The following is an 18,336-nucleotide window of genomic DNA, read 5'->3' on the forward strand; positions in this document are numbered from 1 at the left end:
ATGGACACATTGTGTTTTACGGAGTTGTGCCTCGCTCTTCAGGAGGCTTAGTGGATAAGGCAGTGCTCAGTTGGCTCTCATGCATACAGTCGGCCTGTTCAAGGGTTAAATCAAGAGGAGCTGATGCAGGAACAGGTTTAAATCAAGAGGAGCTGATGCAGGAACAGGTTTAATAAGAGGCGCAGTGGAAGGAGTGTGTGTGTGTGTGTGTGTGTGTGTGTGTGGGGGGGGTAGAGTAAGGTGAAGTGGGGGGGGGGGGGGGTGGGATTGAAATAATGTCATATGTGTATCAAGTTGATATGGAAATGAAATTCAAGAAATCTTCAAAAAATTAACCAGCACAAACATCCTCAGTGTCACGCATCACATATCTGACAATAAATATTGCAATATTGCTGATACTGGGAGCAGGAATACCAGGGGACTGCTGGTAATGGCGGCAGTTTCACCAGGAGAACTTGCCCTGGGGGGGGGGGGGTGGGGGGGGGCTAGCTGTGGAGGGAAAACAAGTGGAATTAAAGATGAACCGTGAACTGCAGTCCAGTCCAGAATAGCCACCACACAGCACCAGTGAGGTGGCCGCGGCCTCCAGCGGTCCAAACAGGGGAAAAAAGGCAGAGAAGTCAGCCAGATGCAGGCCAGATGCAGGCCACCCACGTGAAGGAGCAGGTGGTGAGGGGGGATGGAGTGCACAGAGGGGGGTCTTCAGGTCTCAGGCTTTACAAGTTTTTCGTCCACCTCCTGAACTGCAACGCATACGTGTGTGTCTCTGTCCACTACCTTTACCGAGACGTCCACCAGCAGACTCCCCCTGAGACTCCGCCTCCTCTGACCCACCTCTGCCTGCGGTCACTGGGGCGGCGCCTCCAAAACCACCTCCATGCCCTGCTGCTGCAGCTGTGCTCTCAAAAGTGCATTCTCACTCTTCAGCTCCTCAATCTGAGAGGGAGAGAGAGAGAGAGAAGGGGAGAGAGAGAGAGAGAGAGGGAGAGAGAAGGGGAGGGAGAGAGAGAGAGAGAGAGGGAGAGAGAGAAGGGAAGAGAGAGAAGGGAAGAGAGAAAGAAAGAGAGCATGAGAGAAAGAGAAAGATACTCAGTCACTCTATTCAAAACAAACACTAAAGATACTCAGTCACTCTATTCACAACAAACACTAAAGTAATTGTTTATATCCATTAACAAGGCAAGCTCTCAGAATTCCATCTCTGACTAATCGCACGCCTCTTCTTAAAGGACTTTTGAAAAGCTGTATAGAGGAAATTAGAAGGACACGCTGCTTCCAGTGTAAATTGCTGTGCTGCTTGTCTCCTGGCAGCAACTTGCCTCATTAAATTATTGTGCACTTGCGTATTGACCGTTCCACATTGCAAGACACATGCAAATGATGCAGCCGTTGATTCCCCACTTCAGAGCGAGTGCTAATCCATGTGAATATGATAGAATGTGTAAAAAAGTGAAACTATGTGGCTATGAGACACCAACTACAGGTTTTCTGTTACTATATTTTTCTTTGTGCATGTGTGTACATGTGAGTGAGTGTGTATGTTACATATACATATCTATATATGGGTGTGTGTGTGTGTGTGTGTGTGCGCGTGTGTGTGTTAGAGTGTTTGTGTGTGTGTGTGTGTGTGTGTGTAGCCCTGACAATGATGTCTGCGAGCTAGAACAGGTGGGCCTTGATTTCTGCCATGTCGGCATTTTTCAAACCCTCACGTACACAATGAACTCCTGTCGTCCTGCTCACAGCATAATTGGCAAATCAACATTAACAAAGAAATCCGTTCTGGCCCGGCGGCAGCCGTGACATTTGCAGTCTTTATTTGGAATGGGCTCGGGCTAATTGTTGTGTGAACTAACGAGCTCTGCACTTTGCAGCGTCATTTGCGTCTGTCTTTGCGCGGGAGACATCGGCATATTACTTCAATTACTATTCAGCTGAACAAACAGACAGCAGCAGACCCTGGACCACCTGGGGGATCATTTGAATTTTTTATAAACTCGAGTAAACACTTCTCGCCAGGTATCCTGTCTCACCTGACCTTTTCCCGCGGTGGAGGAGAGGCTTTCATCCCGGCTCCTGACATTAAGGGTGTTAATGTGATCACAGCCTAAAAGCAGATTTTCAGGAATACATCGCCATCATTTCATATGCTGAGGCAATTTCTCGATTTGAAGCTGCCTTTCCATTTAAATAATTTTGTGTGTGTTGCCCATGGAATTGTAATCATTTGTATCGTGATGGGTGTGTGTTTTTGCCATGAGCTTTGTATTAGCCCTGGCTGGAGAATAGTTTTGTGCGAACAAAAAATACAAATTGACAAAACTTGCCTAAGTTAAGCATGTTCAACTGTAATGCTGAAGTATGAAATAGCCCAGATGGCTCAGATAAAGGTAAGCTGGCTTGCTTGACTGATGTATATTTGTAAATGATACTGTATGTGGCATGTGGTAAAAGTTTATATATTTCTTTTTTTTTCTGATGATCTACAAACAAACCGAAAAATAGTGAACAGCTTCGGTAGCTAATGGATTCAGAAATGCTACCAGAGGATCTCAATTTATGTGCACGTGTATAAGGCACTAAGAGGTCAGACATATAGCAAGGAGCTTTAAAAGAAATTTTAAAAAAATCTTGAAATCAATTGTTTATAGAATGACTTTTAAAAACGTACATCCAAATGAAAGCACAGTCCTTATCTACATGCTGGTAGTAGGCTGGAATGATTAGGACTTTTAAAAACGTACGTCCAAATGAAAGCACAGTCCTTATCTACATGCTGGTAGTAGGCTGGAATGATTAGGATCTGGGGTCCCACCTGCTGTGCGAGCAGCTTATTGTCCACCTGAATGCGCTCCACTTCCTTGAAACTTTCCTGCAGTCTCTGATTGGTTTGTCTTAACTCACGGATGTAGTCACACGCCTTGGAGAGGATCCCGCCTTTACTCTGAGAGGACAAAGGGAAAAGGAGGTTATTCACACACACACACGCACGCACAAACACACACATTGATGTAGTCAAAGACTGGGTTCAGCTAGTATTTACTCAATTCTTAGAGTCAATCTGTCTCTCTCTCTCTCTCTGAAGCGCCAAACTACACTTGTCAAATTCCTGACACACACACACACACACACACACACACACACACACACACACACACACACACACACACTGCCCATTCCGGTCAACAGCTTCTCGCTCACCGCTGTGGTCTTGCTCTCCATGCTGCAATCGGGGATGATTTTGGAAAGCGTGACGATCCAGTTGTTGATCTTGTCCCTCCGTCGCCTTTCCACTGCACATGGTCAGACAGACGGAGAGGTCAAGAGACAAACAGCCAAAAACACTCAGCAGGCAAGTCTTCCATATGAAACGTACGGGTGCCCATCCATGTGTGCCTGACTTACAGATTGCTGAATTAAAAAAAAAAAAAGTGTTCTTCTATAATCAATTTTAATTTTTCACTCTTTGAGCCCAAATCCTAACGATGCTCAATCTAATAAACTATGCTCCCATCTACTGGGGGTCTGTGTGGAACATTTGGCCTGGACACAGCACTAGCACCTTTGCTGCTACATGTGGATGGCTTCGCAATAACTTTGTAAAACCATAAAGTGGAGCTAACCCTCCAGCTGTCAATGAGAAGAGCTCTGAGTAAAAAAAGTCACATAGAAAAGTCACACAGCTACACCTGAAGATTAACGGCATCCCCTAGTGGCTGCTTGATGTCAGGTCAATGTCATGGGCTACTCATGCATACAGTGTTCTGTGGTGTTTATTCCGGAGCTGTAAGCAGCTATTTTCAAATCCTAGAGGAGGACTGTGAAAACGACAGAGCTCTGAAAATTCTCTTGAACTCCTCCGATAAGGACCCAACGGTGAAGAGCGACACTCTCACCTTCATTGTGTTGCGCTCGCCTCCTCTCATCTCTGGGTGTGCGAGTCCCGTCCACCTTCCTGACAACACACAAACAACGATGACAACAGATGAGCACGTTTCTACCAAATCTACTAATGCAAAGAGTTCAGTGAGGTCAAATCTACTAATGCAAAGAGTTCAGTGAGGTCAAATCTACTAATGCAAAGAGTTCAGTGAGGTCAAATCTACTAATGCAAAGAGTTGTCGCTCAGTGTTGTAAGAATAAATGTACACACACACACAGTCACACACACACACACAGTCACACACACACACACAGTCACACACACACACACACACACACACACACACACCTCCCACATGCACACACAAATGTACACTGCCTGACTATATGGCACTAGATCTCTAGAGGGGTCAATATAAACATAAACCTACATCAATAATGTTTTTTGCAATAATAATATAACGATGCGATAACACTAGATCTCTAGAAGGGATGGTCAATATAAACATAAACCTACATCAATAATGTTTTTTGCAATAATAATATAACGATGCGATAACACGAGGAGGATACGATGAGGACATCCCCCGCGGCGGTGATTCGGGCACCGTGGTCCACTGGGCACTAGCGGTCCACTGGGCACTAGCGGTCCACTGGGCACTAGGGGTCCACTGGGCACTATCCTCTTTGCCACAGGTCACGTCCTTACAGTCTTAAGACCCAAAAAAAAAACATTGATCCAAAGAAGTAAAACCTTAATCTTAAACTCTCGAACCTCCCCATGTAGGTTTGAGCTCTGTCTTCCGCCATGTGTGTTCTCGTTCAACATGTAAGCATGTTGTGGTGCATATGAACATGTCATTAACTAGATGGTTAAAATCGCATGATGACAAATTCTTATCATGGGGAGGAATTCTCCCGGTATATCATGGATGTTATGATGTAGCACATTATTAATCTCGCCATGTTCCTCTCAACAGCCTTGCCTTCTGGCATTTGTGAACTCTTTCCCTCTCGGCGCCTTCCAAAGCCATTTGTGAGGCAGCACACAGGCTCTGCGGGGACCAAGGGAGGATTCTACTCTATGCAGAAATTGCATCATCTGACACACCATCAAACATCCTGCAACAGCAGGCCGCCTGATCCTTGTGAGTGTCTCGTCAGCTGTGTGTGTGTGTGTCGAGTGCGAGTGTGTGTGTGTGAGTGTGTGCGTGTGTGTGTGTGTGAGTGTGTGTGTGTGTGTGTGTGTGAGTGTGTGTGTGTGAGTGTGTGTGTGTGAGTGTGTGTGTGTGTGTGTGTGTGTGTGTGTGTGTGTGCGTGAGTGCGTGTGTGTGTGCGTGAGTGTGTGTGCGTGTGTGTGTGCGTGTGTGTGAGTGTGTGTGTGTGTGTGCGAGTGTGAGTGTGTGTGTGTGTATGTGTGTGAGTGTGTGTGTGTGCGTGTGTGTGTGTGAGTGTGAGTGTGTGTGTGTGTGCGAGTGTGAGTGTGTGTGTGTATGTGTGTGAGTGTGCGTGTACAGCATGTGTGTGTGTGTGTGTGTGTGCGTGAGTGAGTGTGCGTGTGTGTGTGCGAGTGCGTGTGAGTGTGTGTGTGCGAGTGTGTGCGCGTGTGTGTGTGAGTGAGTGTGCATGTGTGCGTGTGTGAGTGAGTGTGCGTGTGTGTGTGTGCGTGTGTGAGTGTGTGTGCTGGCTGAGTGTTGTTGTAGTGTGCATGTGTGAGTGTGTGTGAGTGTGCTGGCTGGGTGTTGTAGTGTGTGTGTGTGAGTGTGTGTGAGTGTGCTGGCTGGGTGTTGTAGTGTGTGTGTGTGTGTGAGTGTGTGTGTGTGCTGGCTGGGTGGGTGTTGTTGTAGTGTGTGTGTGAGTGTGTGTGTGTGCTGGCTGGGTGTTGTAGTGTGTGTGTGAGTGTGTGTGAGTGTGCTGGCTGGGTGTTGTAGTGTGTGTGTGTGTGTGTGAGTGTGTGTGTGTGCTGGCTGGGTGTTGTAGTGTGTGTGTGAGTGTGTGTGAGTGTGCTGGCTGGGTGTTGTAGTGTGTGTGTGTGTGTGAGTGTGTGTGTGTGTGTGTGCTGGCTGGGTGGGTGTTGTTGTAGTGTGTGTCCCCATGGGAGTCTGGAGCGTCAACTAAGTTCATTATGTTAAAAATCTGAGCAGCTGTGAAACAGGAAGAGGAGGAGGAGGGAGAGAGAGAGGGAGGGGGGAGAAAATAAAGGGCTGGTGGAAGAGAGAGAGAAAAAGAGAATAGGGGGGAGAAAATAAAGGGCTGGTGGAAGAGAGAGAGAAAAAGAGAATGAAAGAGAGGAATATAGATAGAGGAAGAGAAGGGAGAGAGAGACAGTGAGAGAGAAAGCGTGTGCCTGCCCAGATTTAGTCTAATGACAAACTGTTCGCCGCATGGCACAATCCCCTTCAGGTGTGCTTTAATGAAGTCTCGACTCCCACATAAAGGCATCGCGGTGTGAGCGCGCTCCAATCATGCCTCATGGGACCTCGCTTCGCGAGGACGATGATGCAGAGCCAAAAAGACGCCGGCACCGTCATAAAGAGCCCCAGAGCCGAGTCGACAGGGCTGACAGCTCCAGGAGATGATATTAAAAAGCCGGCATCTGTTGATTTGTTTGGTCTGACCTTTTGTTGTTCAAATGCCATACTGGATAAGAAAGTGATCCAAGTTCTTATCTACTCGTTGTTGTTTTTTTTTAAACATCTTAAACGAAGTGCAATGTTATAGTAAGTGGAGGCTCTCAACTACTTTATTTTCAACAGACAATAAAATGCTAAATTAGCTAAGTGAGTAAAGTGCACATTTGAGACCTCATTCCAAAAATGGACAAATCTTTAGTGAATACAAAGACATTTTTCAGGATCAGTAGATATGGGTGATGACACGCTTGGCAGGGTGTCTGTGGGTTGCCAAAGCATCTCTTCCCTCAACTGCCTGGTGCCGAAGCATCTCTTCCCTCAACTGCCTGGTGCCAAAGCATCTCTTCCCTCAACTGCCTGGTGCCAAAGCATCTCTTCCCTCAACTGCCTGGTGCCGAAGCACTTCTCATTATCCCTCTAATGGCAAATCGAATGGGAAAAAAAATGAAAACAAAATCAACCTGTGATTGCCTGAAAGGCCGTCCTTCAAAACCCACAGACATCGTCTGCCCTGCGGAGAGAAACGGCGGCCGGCTCATCCTGCTGTTGAATTGTTTCCTATAATTGAACACACAGCCAGGGGTTTGTGAGGACGGCTCAGGTGTATTTGTTTTGATGGCACAATAAAAGCCAACAGCCTTGAGAAATGTCTTCCAATCTCACTCCTGGGAATTGACGTTCGACGCCCACGTTAGGTCACCGCATCAGCACTTAGCGGTCACATTTTTTTTCTATTGCAGAGAGATTTAAAACGTACAATGGGCTCCCCCGCAAAAAACGACTGACTTAGAGCATCGAGAACCTGATTACCTGGAAGCCATCACACCTCCCTTACCAATGACCGATGAAGGGAAGAGACCACACAATCCTGCCCTTCTACAGGCCACACGGGAGACTGTGCCGGAGGCGCGGGTCTGGTTCGGAGGAGAGATTAATATTAAGCATGTGATCAGTGTCTACGTGGGTGAGCGTGTGTGTGGGTGTGGGTGCGTGGGGGGGGGGGGGTGAAGGAGAAGGTCCTCACCAGCTTGATGGCTCTTCCTGCAGCTGCCCGACTTCTTGTCTGTGAATGGCAGGTTTAGTGTTAAGGTTGTTGGGTGGAAAAGTATGTATTTGCTCAGACGTTCACATGTCCCAGCGCAGTACGCACATGCCCAGGAGCTGAAGAGTGACCGTAGATGCATGCAGCACACCGCCAGTCCCAGCCCCACAAGTCAAACCATCCCCTGTGCTGCACAATGGACATCTCTTCCTGGTTCTTCCCTCCCCAAACCGTCAATGTGTTTATTCATTTGTATCTTTATTGATCTTTATATTTCAATGTGTTTATTCATTTGTATCTTTATTGATCTTTATTGATCTATTGATCTATTGTATCTTTATTGATCTTTATTGATCTTTATTGATCTTTATATTTCAATGTGTTTATTCATTTGTATCTTTATTGATCTTTATATTGCAATGTGTTTATTCATTTGTATCTTTATTGATCTTTATATTGCAATGTGTTTATTCATTTGTATCTTTATTGATCTGAACTCCCGTGCTCTTTTCTCTCCCTTATGTTCAAGCTCGGCTTTTATAAACTACACCAGTGCTGCTGTGACTGAGCACTGACCCAACACTGACCCAGCACTGACCCAGCATCGCTCCAGCACAGACCCAGCACTGACCCAGCACTATCTATTGGAGCCAAAGCCACAGATTTGCTCAAGATCAGCCCACACTACATTTTACATTTTACATTTACGTTTAGTCATTTAGACAATTTTATCCAAAGCGACTTACAAAATGAGGATTAACATTCAAGCTACATTGCCAAGGAGATCATAGTAACAAATACCACTACAATAAAGACTAATACCACACAATAAAGACTAGAGTAAAGAGAGCAGACATGTAAGCAGCAGTGTAGTCAAGGGAGATAATGGAAGAAGGAGAAGAATTGTAGGTGCATGTTAGGTGTGCTGGGTTGTTAGTTGTGCTGAGTTGTTAGGTGTGCTGGGTTGTTAGGTGTGTTAGGAGAGGAAGTACTCCCGGAGGAGTTGGGTCATCGAGAACGACGCCCCTGCTCTGGTAGCATTTGGTACTGTAGGTCATTCCACCAACGGGAACTACAAAAGAAAATAGTCTGGCTTGCTACGAGTGTGGGGTAGCAATACCAGACGATGTTCCTTGGAGGAACGTAACGGTAAAGGGGGAACAGAAAAAAGCCTTCATAAGAGCACATAAGCAAGTGGGAGCAGAGTCAGAGCAGAGACCCAGAAATCACTTTGTAGGCAAAACCTTGTGACTTGTATGTGATGCGGGCAGCTAAGGGCAGCCAGTGGAGCTCAACACACACACACACACACACACACACACACACAAATACGACCACCAACACACACACACACACATTCCACAAATACGACCACCAACACACACACATGCAGAGTCAGCCTCCACAAACACCACTTCAGTATACGAGCATCCATCACCATAACCAGGCACACCAAAACAAACAAACAATATAAACACACCAACAACCCACACACAACACAGAAGCAGAGTTCTACACTCACCCCTCCATCAGGGCAAAAACAAATGCTGTGGGGTGGGGTTGGGGAGGGGAGGGTTAGGGTGGGGTTGATCCGGATGCTTCCTCTGCTGAGCACGCGCCAAACGGCAAATTGTCTTAAATCTTCAATCTTCTTAAATTAAGATAAAATTACTTACTCCACTGGCAGATACATTTACTTGTTTTTATGTCTTAATTTAAGAAGATTTTAACTTATTTTTAGTCAAATAATCCTAAAAGAGAGCTCAAAGTAAGTATCTTTTTACTAAAAACATTACTAACTAGATTCTTTATCTTAATATAAGATATCATTTTTTGCGTGCAGCAGAAAACAGGCCTAAACTTGTTTGCAAAAACAGTAATCGGTATGCCTTTTCAGTGGCCAAGATCAAGAAATCTCATGGAGTTGAACGGAAGTGTCTGCATCTTCTGAGGAGCAGTAGAATGGGATAAAGAGGAGAGCTGATCGTCACCATTAAGCCAAAACTGCGTCCACAACGCTGCCAATAAAACCAAACCCGGCTGCTTTGTTCCCACATCCGTAGGAGTGGGATGATACATCTGGTTGCCTTTCACCACTTCAAAAGACTTACTAATCCACCTCTCCTCCCCTCAGAGAGAGAGTGTGAGTGAGTGAGAGTGAGAGAGAGAGTGAGAGAGAGAGAGAGAGAGAGTGAGCGAGAGAGAGAGAGAGAGAGAGAGAGAGAGTGAGGAGACAGAGAGAGAATCATGAGATCTCTCTGGATGACTAACAAAAAGCACCAACTGTGGCGAAATGCCTTTTTAACCCTTAGAACCCTAAGCTGTTTTTAGGGCATTTTCACTACCTTTATTCATAAGGATTTATTCTGGTCATTGTAAGTGCCACAAACACATATTATATTTTTTTTTTTTCAGCATGTATTAGTACTAGCATTGATTTTATTTTGATTTTTTAAGATATAATATAAAATATAAAATGTGTATTATAAAAATTCTTATATTTCAACATGTATCTCACCACAGCAAGCCCATTGCTCTACATGCATTTCATGTGTGTGTAGGGCAGACTGTCCTGAATCGGGCATTACAATTGTGGAGGGATACTCTGGGGCTGAGCAATTTACAGAAATTTGTGGTGTGTGATTTACGGAAATGAATGCCATTTTTTATTTAGTGATGAAAAATGACCTTTTTGCGCTCCATATCTGTGACACGAACTGATCTGACCTGACTTTACCCGAGGTTGCGTCTTAGCCTGCGTGCCTATGGTGTATGTACTCATAATGATACTGCATTGCCATGAACAAAGTAAAGGCAAAAAAGGTGTTTCTTTGTTGAACAAATTGGGATGCAATGTGAGCCTTGAATTGGATGCCATGCAGGAATTTGCTAGGATCTCAAAACCGGATTATGAACATGCTTTGCCATAGAGAAACACACGATAGCGTTGGATTATAAACATGCTTTGCCACAAAAACAGAAAAAACGTGGGGTAAGTCCAGCTATATGATGAAGTACTGTTTTATAATGTCCATTATAATGTGTTATAATGTACTTGGTATCACTCTGAGTCTCCTCTTTCATCTGACATGCGTGGCATATCTATCAGATCACGGGTCCGCGAGTAATTCAAACAAGAGTAATGGATGTGCAGCGTTGGTTTGTGTACATGATGTTATTATTTTGCAGTCACTTCGTCTGTTTTCATAAACCAGAAGGATCGATAAACATGGTACCAATGGATAGCCCTGTGTCCCCTCTTTCATCTGATAAGCTTGCCATATCTATGCGTTCACGGGTTCGCGAGTAATTCAAACGAGAGTAATGGGTGCGCAGGTGAACGCAGAGAAGTATAGACTGTAAATATGATGCAATTTGATTTAATTTCATGATTTTTTAAAATTTTCATACTTTAACGTACAGACAAGTGTGTAGTCTCGTTGGAAAGCCCCACTTCTGCTCTGTCATGCAATAAAGGTTTCATCTCGCTGCGATGAACAGTTCTGGAGCAATGTAACAGAGAAGAAAGGTTTTTTGACGCACTTTGCGTCTATCGGGTTCTAAGGGTTAATAAACATGGCAAAGCTGAATGGAGCCTTCTCTCCCCTGAGTGTGAACATTCAGGCATGTTAGTAGCACTCCCTCTTCAAGTGAAGTAAGCAGCCCTCTTTTGATCTCAAACTGATAAATTTCATGTCTTTTGATCATATATTTATTAATTTAATATATTTCAGTTTGTGTGATTTTTACTTTCTCATCAAATCAACTATAAAAATGAGGTATGTGGCCAAACGCTTATATATAAACATGGCCTTTTGTAAATGGGGGGGCACTCCCTGCATTGGTTCATTGGATTATCCTGTAATTTGCGCTGGTTCTTCTGGATTACTTCACACAAACACATAAAGATCACCACGGAAAGCAGTGAGGATGATAAGGGAGAAGAGAACATGAGGACAGACCTGCTGCAGAGGAACCAGGAGTGCACACACACACACACACACACACACACACACACACACACACACACACACACACACACACACACACACACACACACACACACACACACACACACACACACACACACACACACACACACACACACACACACACACACACACACACACACACACACACACACACACACACATTACATAACCCCCATGAGGAAAGACATGCTGCAGAGGAACCAGGAGTGCACATACACACACACACACACACACACACACATTACATAACCCCCATGAGGACAGACCTGCTGCAGAGGAACCAGGAGTGCACACATACACACACACACACACATTACATAACCCCCAGTGAGGCAAAAAGGAACACACCCGTCCACACACAAACACACACACACATAAAGTCCCCTTAGAAAGTACCACACAGTGAGAGGCATCTACAGTCATTAGCTGCCCATGTTCTCAAAGATCTCTTGCTCTGGCAGGATTTAAATGTGAACTCCAAAACAACGACTGCCCTTGGTGCTTGGCAGTCTAACTATCTCCGAGCCACTAGGTAGCTAGAGAGAAAAAAAAACTCCACACACACACAAAACACACACACACACACACACACACACACACACACACACACACACACACACACGAACACACACACACACACGAACACACACACACACACACACGACAGCGGTCCTCAACCTGCTGCATGTTTGTGTGCAGTCACAATTAGCCAATTCAAATCAGCCTCAGATGATTAGGGAGAGGGGCTGGAATAGCAGCTGTGTGTCTGAAGGGGAAGCGGAGCAGGTGAGAGGGCCTCTGGAATGCCTCACACACCCATGGAGCCCCTAGAGCACCCTACAGCACCCATGGAGCCCCTACAGCACCCATGGAGCCCCTACAGCACCCATGGAGCCCCTACAGCACCCTACAGCACCCATGGAGCCCCTACAGCACCCATGGAGCCCCTACAGCACCCATGGAGCCCCTACAGCACCCTACAGCACCCATGGAGCCCCTACAGCACCCATGGAGCCCCTACAGCACCCATGGAGACCCTACAGCACCCATGGAGCCCGTCAGAGGGAGGCTGGCAGGACCTGATGCCAATTAGAATGCCTGACATTGCTGAGAGCTTTGGAGCCCACCTGCTTCTGAGGCTCAGTGTGTCCTCTCTGTGTATCCGTAGAGACTGGTGTGTGTGTGTGTGTGTGTGTGTGTGTGTGTGTGTGTGTGTGTGTGTGTGTGTGCACTCACGCGGTGTATGGGTGTGTGCGTGGGGCAATGGTGCGCGGTGTGCCGGACTGGAGAACATCAGGGGGGGTCATCATCACATAGAACTGACCTGAGGAGAGAAAGACATGAACAGCTATTGTGTGTGTGTGTGTGTGTGTGTGTGTGTGTGTGTGTGTGTGTGTGTGTGTGCGCATTTGTCACATACATAACGTCACTGCTGTAAATGTAGTGTAGTGTCCATGTAGTGAAATGGAAGTAGTTGCTCAACTTCTTCCTGTGCAGTGGTGTCCTGAAGGATCACCAACTATTTATAAAAACAAAGAAAGATTAAAAAGATTTGATAGATAGTGAGTGTGAGTGTGTGTGTGTGTGTGTGTGTGTGTGTGTGTGTGTGTGTGGGGGGGGGGGGGGGGGGTGCAATGTGTCTTGAATGTCTATGTAGTGTAGTTTAAAAATGTAAAATGGAACCGTCTACCTGACCTTATGACTCAGTATCCTCTCAGTGTAAAAAAGCTGTATGGAAGTTTGGTCTAAGATGTCAATCATGTATTTCATTCCCTGTTCCTTACAGTACATAATGTGTGATGCTAATGTGATCGATGCAGGCTACTCCTGGGATAAGGTTGAGCGCTGCCAACAGCACCCCTGGTTTCTACTAGCTGACTGCTGGCTGTGTGTCGCAGCACAGGTGTCAGGAGCAGAGAATGTCCGTGGGCTCTTACCCCCCTGTGCGAGCGTGGGGTCGGCCGTGGCTTGGACCGAAACGGCCGTGCCGTCACTCACAGTGGCTGCTGGGAAATAGGCGAAGCGTGTGTCCCCTGCTGCGGTCTCTGCGGTGGGGCTGCCACCATTGCTGAACGGGTTATGGATCACCGTCTGGAACACACACATGGAACCAGGGGCTAACAAAATAATCATAATTTGAAAAAATCAGAGTGTTCAATCATATACATGCATTCATACATACATTTTGGTATAAAACAATGAATTCAACTTATGTATAAAATATACATAATCTAATCTGCTGGCAGTGGAGAGGAGGAATCTGTGTGTGATGGTATGACACAGCATGCAAATGACCAAATCTGATTGGTTTATGTGCAGCCACAGCATCAGAAGGCGCCAATGAGAGAAGATGGATAACCTCATCAATGAACGGATTCATTCAATCATTTGCTTCATGCAATGAAGTGATATTTGGCTATATCGGGTGATGTGACAACCGTTTTATATGGGTGAGAATCAACAGTCGGTCATTTTAATTTGGTGACTGATGTCTTGATTTTGTGAGATCAAGAGATGTATTACAAGGCTTTGGGTGCAGGTGGTAAATACCTGCGGCTGGGGACTGAGAGAGGAGGGCTTGATATTGCTTTAGCTCCTGGCAATGCTACATGGGTTCATGCGGGGCTGTGAAGGAAAGCCAACAGACGCCAAATTCTTTTTAAAGGTGTTTTTTTGTTTGTTTGTTTTTAAAAGCTGGGCTGCTTCAGGTTTATGTATTACACAACCAATTGTAAGGAGGGAATATTGTAAACAAATGCACAGGAAGCTTTGGAATGGAATGGAGCTGCTCATCTTGAATGAACTTGTGACTTAATTACACAAAGTTCCCCCTGAAACCAGCACATAAACCAGCTCTCTCCATGTGAAACCAGGACATAAACCAGCTCTCTCCCTGTGAAACCAGGACATAAACCAGCTCTCTCCCTGTGAAACCAGGACATAAACCATCTCTCTCCCTGTGAAACCAGCACATAAACCAGCTCTCTCCCTGTGAAACCAGGGCATAAACCAGCTCTCTCCCTGTGAAACCAGGACATAAACCAGCCAACCAGCTCTCTCCCTGTGAAACCTGGACATAAACCAGCTCTCTCCCTGTGAAACCAGGACATAAACCAGCTCTCTCCCTGTGAAACCAGGACATAAACCAGCTCTCTCCCTGTGAAACCAGGACATAAACCAGCCAACCAGCTCTCTCCCTGTGAAACCAGGACATAAACCAGCTCTCTCCCTGTGAAACCAGGACATAAACCAGCTCTCTCCCTGTGAAACCAGCACATAAACCAGCTCTCTCCCTGTGAAACCAGGACATAAACCAGCTCTCTCCCTGTGAAACCAGGACATAAACCAACCAACCAGCTCTCTCCCTGTGAAACCAGCACATAAACCAGCTCTCTCCCTGTGAAACCAGGACATAAACCAGCTCTCTCCCTGTGAAACCAGGACATAAACCAACCAACAAGCTCTCTCCATGGGAACAAGCCATGAACTGTTATTCATTAGTTATTCATTAGTCTGATGCTTGCTTGGTGTGCAGTGATGGGAGGTTGTCCTGACGACTGCTGTTGTGTGCATTACCTGGGCAACAGCCTGTGGGGCATTGGCAAATGCTGCAGCAGAGACAACGCTCACTGTCCCACTGCCCTCATCAGTCCCCTCCAGAGACTGATCGTTCACCTGGACCACACGGTATGTCACCTTGGACAAAGAGAGGGAGAGACGGAGACACAGGAGGAGAGAAAGACAGATGAGGGGGGGGGTATATGATGTAACACTTGCAACACAGATTCTCTCTTGTTTGCAGGTCGTATGAGGCAAACCAGGGCCCTCCTGACAAACAGTGCGGTAAAGGAGATAAGGTTTAGAATGAAACCATGCAGTGCGGTAAAGAAGATAAGGTTTAGAATGAAACCATGCATGCAGTGCGGTAAAGAAGATAAGGTTTAGAATGAAACCATGCTTAACAGTGTGGTAAAGAAGATAAGGTTTAGAATGAAACCATGCTTAACAGTGTGGTAAAGGAGATAAGGTTTAGAATGAAACCATGCTTAACAGTGCGGTAAAGGAGATAAGGTTTAGAATGAAAACATGCATAACAGTGCGGTAAACGAGATAAGGTTTAGAATGAAACCACACATGCAGTGCGGTAAAGGAGATAAGGTTTAGAATGAAACCATGCTTAACAGTGCGGTAAAGGAGATAAGGTTTAGAATGAAACCACCCTTAACAGTGCGGTAAAGGAGATAAGGTTTAGAATGAAACCATGCAGAATTGTCGCTTCGCAGCTCAACCTGTCCACCTGACCACATGGCATGGGGTTTGTAGGCCTAAGCATGTCTGTATCTCTGCACGCAAACACCCCCCCCCCCCCCCCACACACACACACACACACACACACACACACACACACACACACACACACACACACACACACACACACACACACACACACACACACACACACACACACACACACACACACACACATCTGGCCAGTACTGCTGATCTAATTTCACCATTTCTTTCCCAGGCCCAGAAAAGCCCGGTTGTTTGGTCAAAAAGAAAAGTATTTGTAAATGCTCCCGTTTACCACTACAAATCATGTGACCAGCCTGCTGACTGACATGTGACATGGGCCCCATGCCAATCCCAGTGAGGGATTGGCATCACATGATCACACACACCAACGCTGTTTACAGCCAGACTGTGGAGAAAAGGACCAACTCCACAGGACCCCTTTCTCTCCTCAGCATCCTCATGAAGATTTTATAAATCCACGAGTAACTGTTATCATGAAAACCAGTGTCTTTACAGACATCGGGAGTATTGTTAAGTACATATAACTCTACTTAATTCAATAATCAGCCACAGGTGTTGAATTAGATTTGTGATGTATCCCTTGTCTGTCTCAAGCCAAAACATTATGCTACCATTCATAACAGTTAACATTTTGTTTTGCTGAAGTTACAGTCTGACTTACAAAGGACTGGTATCATCTAAGATCAGCTTCAAAGGTTCGTGTTGATGTTTTTGACACATCTAGTTAGAAAACACAGCAGCATACCTGTCCACCGCTGTTCTCAGTGCGGAACTGATACTGAATATTTTGGTCAGTAAACGCTGTGGCCTGTTGAACATTTGCTATAGTAACCGCAGTCTGCTCCACGCCAGGGGTCTCTGTTGACAAGAAAGTCGTTTTAATAGGTCATCATAACACTGCTGCTTGTCTTAATAATAAAATAGACATAGTAAATGTGGCTACATACCTTCAGTTATTTGAACAACCTCTTCCTCTTGTTTTTCGTGGCTGAAAATGCAGAGGTGGTGAGGAATTATGTTTTGTGTGTAATAACAAGGCAGAATTGAAACATGCTCTCTATTAATTCAAAGTCGCTAAACGATTTACCAAACATATAACAACTCTGAATACAATAAAGACTACGTAAATGACCCATGCAAATAATAATGTTGTTCAAGAAAGAGGTTTCTAGAAGTTTCCAACCAAGTAAAGGAATTGTGGACCAACACCTGAACGTCAAAGTAACGTGAACGCCATCAACTCCAACAAACTCATAAAACTGGAAAAGCAGCAGTTTCCGCCCACCAAAAACACTAAATCGCGACGTTGCCCACCATCATCATACTAGTAGATCACAAAAATAGAAGAGAACATTCATTACTAACATGCACCTTGACGAAAATATCAACAAACGTCGTGATTAATCAGCTGGCTAACTTTATTTTTCATCATCAACAAACCAGACCGCTAGCGAGCGAGCTAGCAAACAACTCTCGTTAGCTCATTTTCTATGACTTTTCTTCTTCTATGTTGCAAAGGTGGGGAAAGGACAGCTGGCTAGCTTATCTAGCATCGATTGTAAGGACATTCAATAAAAAATAATTAAGCATAAAACTCAATTAAATAACTGCAATTTATCTTAAACATTCCTAATCGCTCAGTTTAACAACGTGATAGTAGGCTACAATTAAAAATAGTAGTGCTTGATCTTAAAACTCCTGCAACATAACTAGCTTGCCATTGCTAATAGACACCCGTCTTAAAATTGCAAGTCGGATAACTCATTTGTAATCTCCTTGTTCATTAGCTACCAAATGTTTGCGGTTTATAACATCAACAACACACATAGTTACGGAGTTACAAGTTCACTTGAGGTCTAGCACCTGTTTTAAAATGCAACAAGGCCTTAAGCGAGGAAGCTATGACGAGCCGAATGATTAGCTATCAAGAAAAGTAGTTACCTTGACGTGTTGTCCAGACCCTGTTCAAGCATATCCATCAGGGTAAGAATTAAAATGTGATATACTGTGACAGACTGAAGCAGAGATGGAAGTGCTGATCACGGGAACAAACACTCGGGTCATGTGAGAGAGACAGTCCAGACACGTGAGGCATCGACTGGGCGCACAGTGATGGAGTCCGCTACTGGAGGTGCGGTGGCACATGCGGTGGCACGCTCTCTAAACCGTAATATGCTGTATGTCAGGTAACGTTAACGTTACGATAGCTAATTTCACTGTAGAACTGTTGAAGTTCTCTAAATTGACTTTGCGTATTTGTGTTTGCAGTCCCATATGGGTTTTTTTTTACAGGGGTTTCCGGTTTCCGATTGATTTTCTCGCGTTTTTATTAGCTGTTGGATTCATAAATTGTGGTTTATGGCTTATTCCGACCAAAACCTCGTATCACTCGAGTCATTATTTGATGCCTGGCCTGTTGCGATCTTAAAGTTCTGTATCTGGTTATTTTAATGCCATTGTTGGGGAG

General features: G+C 45.2%; 1 protein-coding gene across 4 annotated transcripts; it reads right to left on the reverse strand.

Moving 5' to 3' along the window:
• Positions 1–482: 482 nt before the first annotated feature.
• On the reverse strand, positions 483–18,235 carry LOC143118643 (upstream stimulatory factor 2-like). Of its 4 annotated transcripts, XM_076279675.1 has the most exons (11): positions 17,811–18,232; positions 16,817–16,857; positions 16,615–16,727; positions 15,129–15,248; positions 13,490–13,643; positions 12,789–12,876; positions 7,543–7,581; positions 3,900–3,958; positions 3,205–3,296; positions 2,819–2,947; positions 483–939 (listed from the first exon to the last, which is right to left on the reverse strand). In XM_076279675.1, exons 1-11 carry the CDS (start codon positions 17,846–17,848, stop codon positions 850–852), a joined length of 963 nt encoding a protein of 320 aa, XP_076135790.1. In that variant the 5' UTR covers positions 17,849–18,232; the 3' UTR covers positions 483–849. The 4 variants fall into 4 exon arrangements, with proteins under 4 accessions (XP_076135790.1, XP_076135792.1, XP_076135791.1 ...); XM_076279677.1 differs by lacking the exon at positions 15,129–15,248 and having other exon boundaries at positions 17,811–18,234; XM_076279676.1 differs by lacking the exon at positions 7,543–7,581 and having other exon boundaries at positions 17,811–18,233.
• Positions 18,236–18,336: the final 101 nt, after the last annotated feature.

The sequence above is a fragment of the Alosa pseudoharengus genome, unplaced genomic scaffold, assembly GCF_046254945.1.
Source record: "Alosa pseudoharengus isolate Yale_2024_CS ecotype anadromous, Long Island Sound unplaced genomic scaffold, YU_APseudo_1.1 YU_APseudo_1.1_scf_12, whole genome shotgun sequence".
NCBI lineage: Eukaryota > Metazoa > Chordata > Actinopteri > Clupeiformes > Clupeidae > Alosa > Alosa pseudoharengus.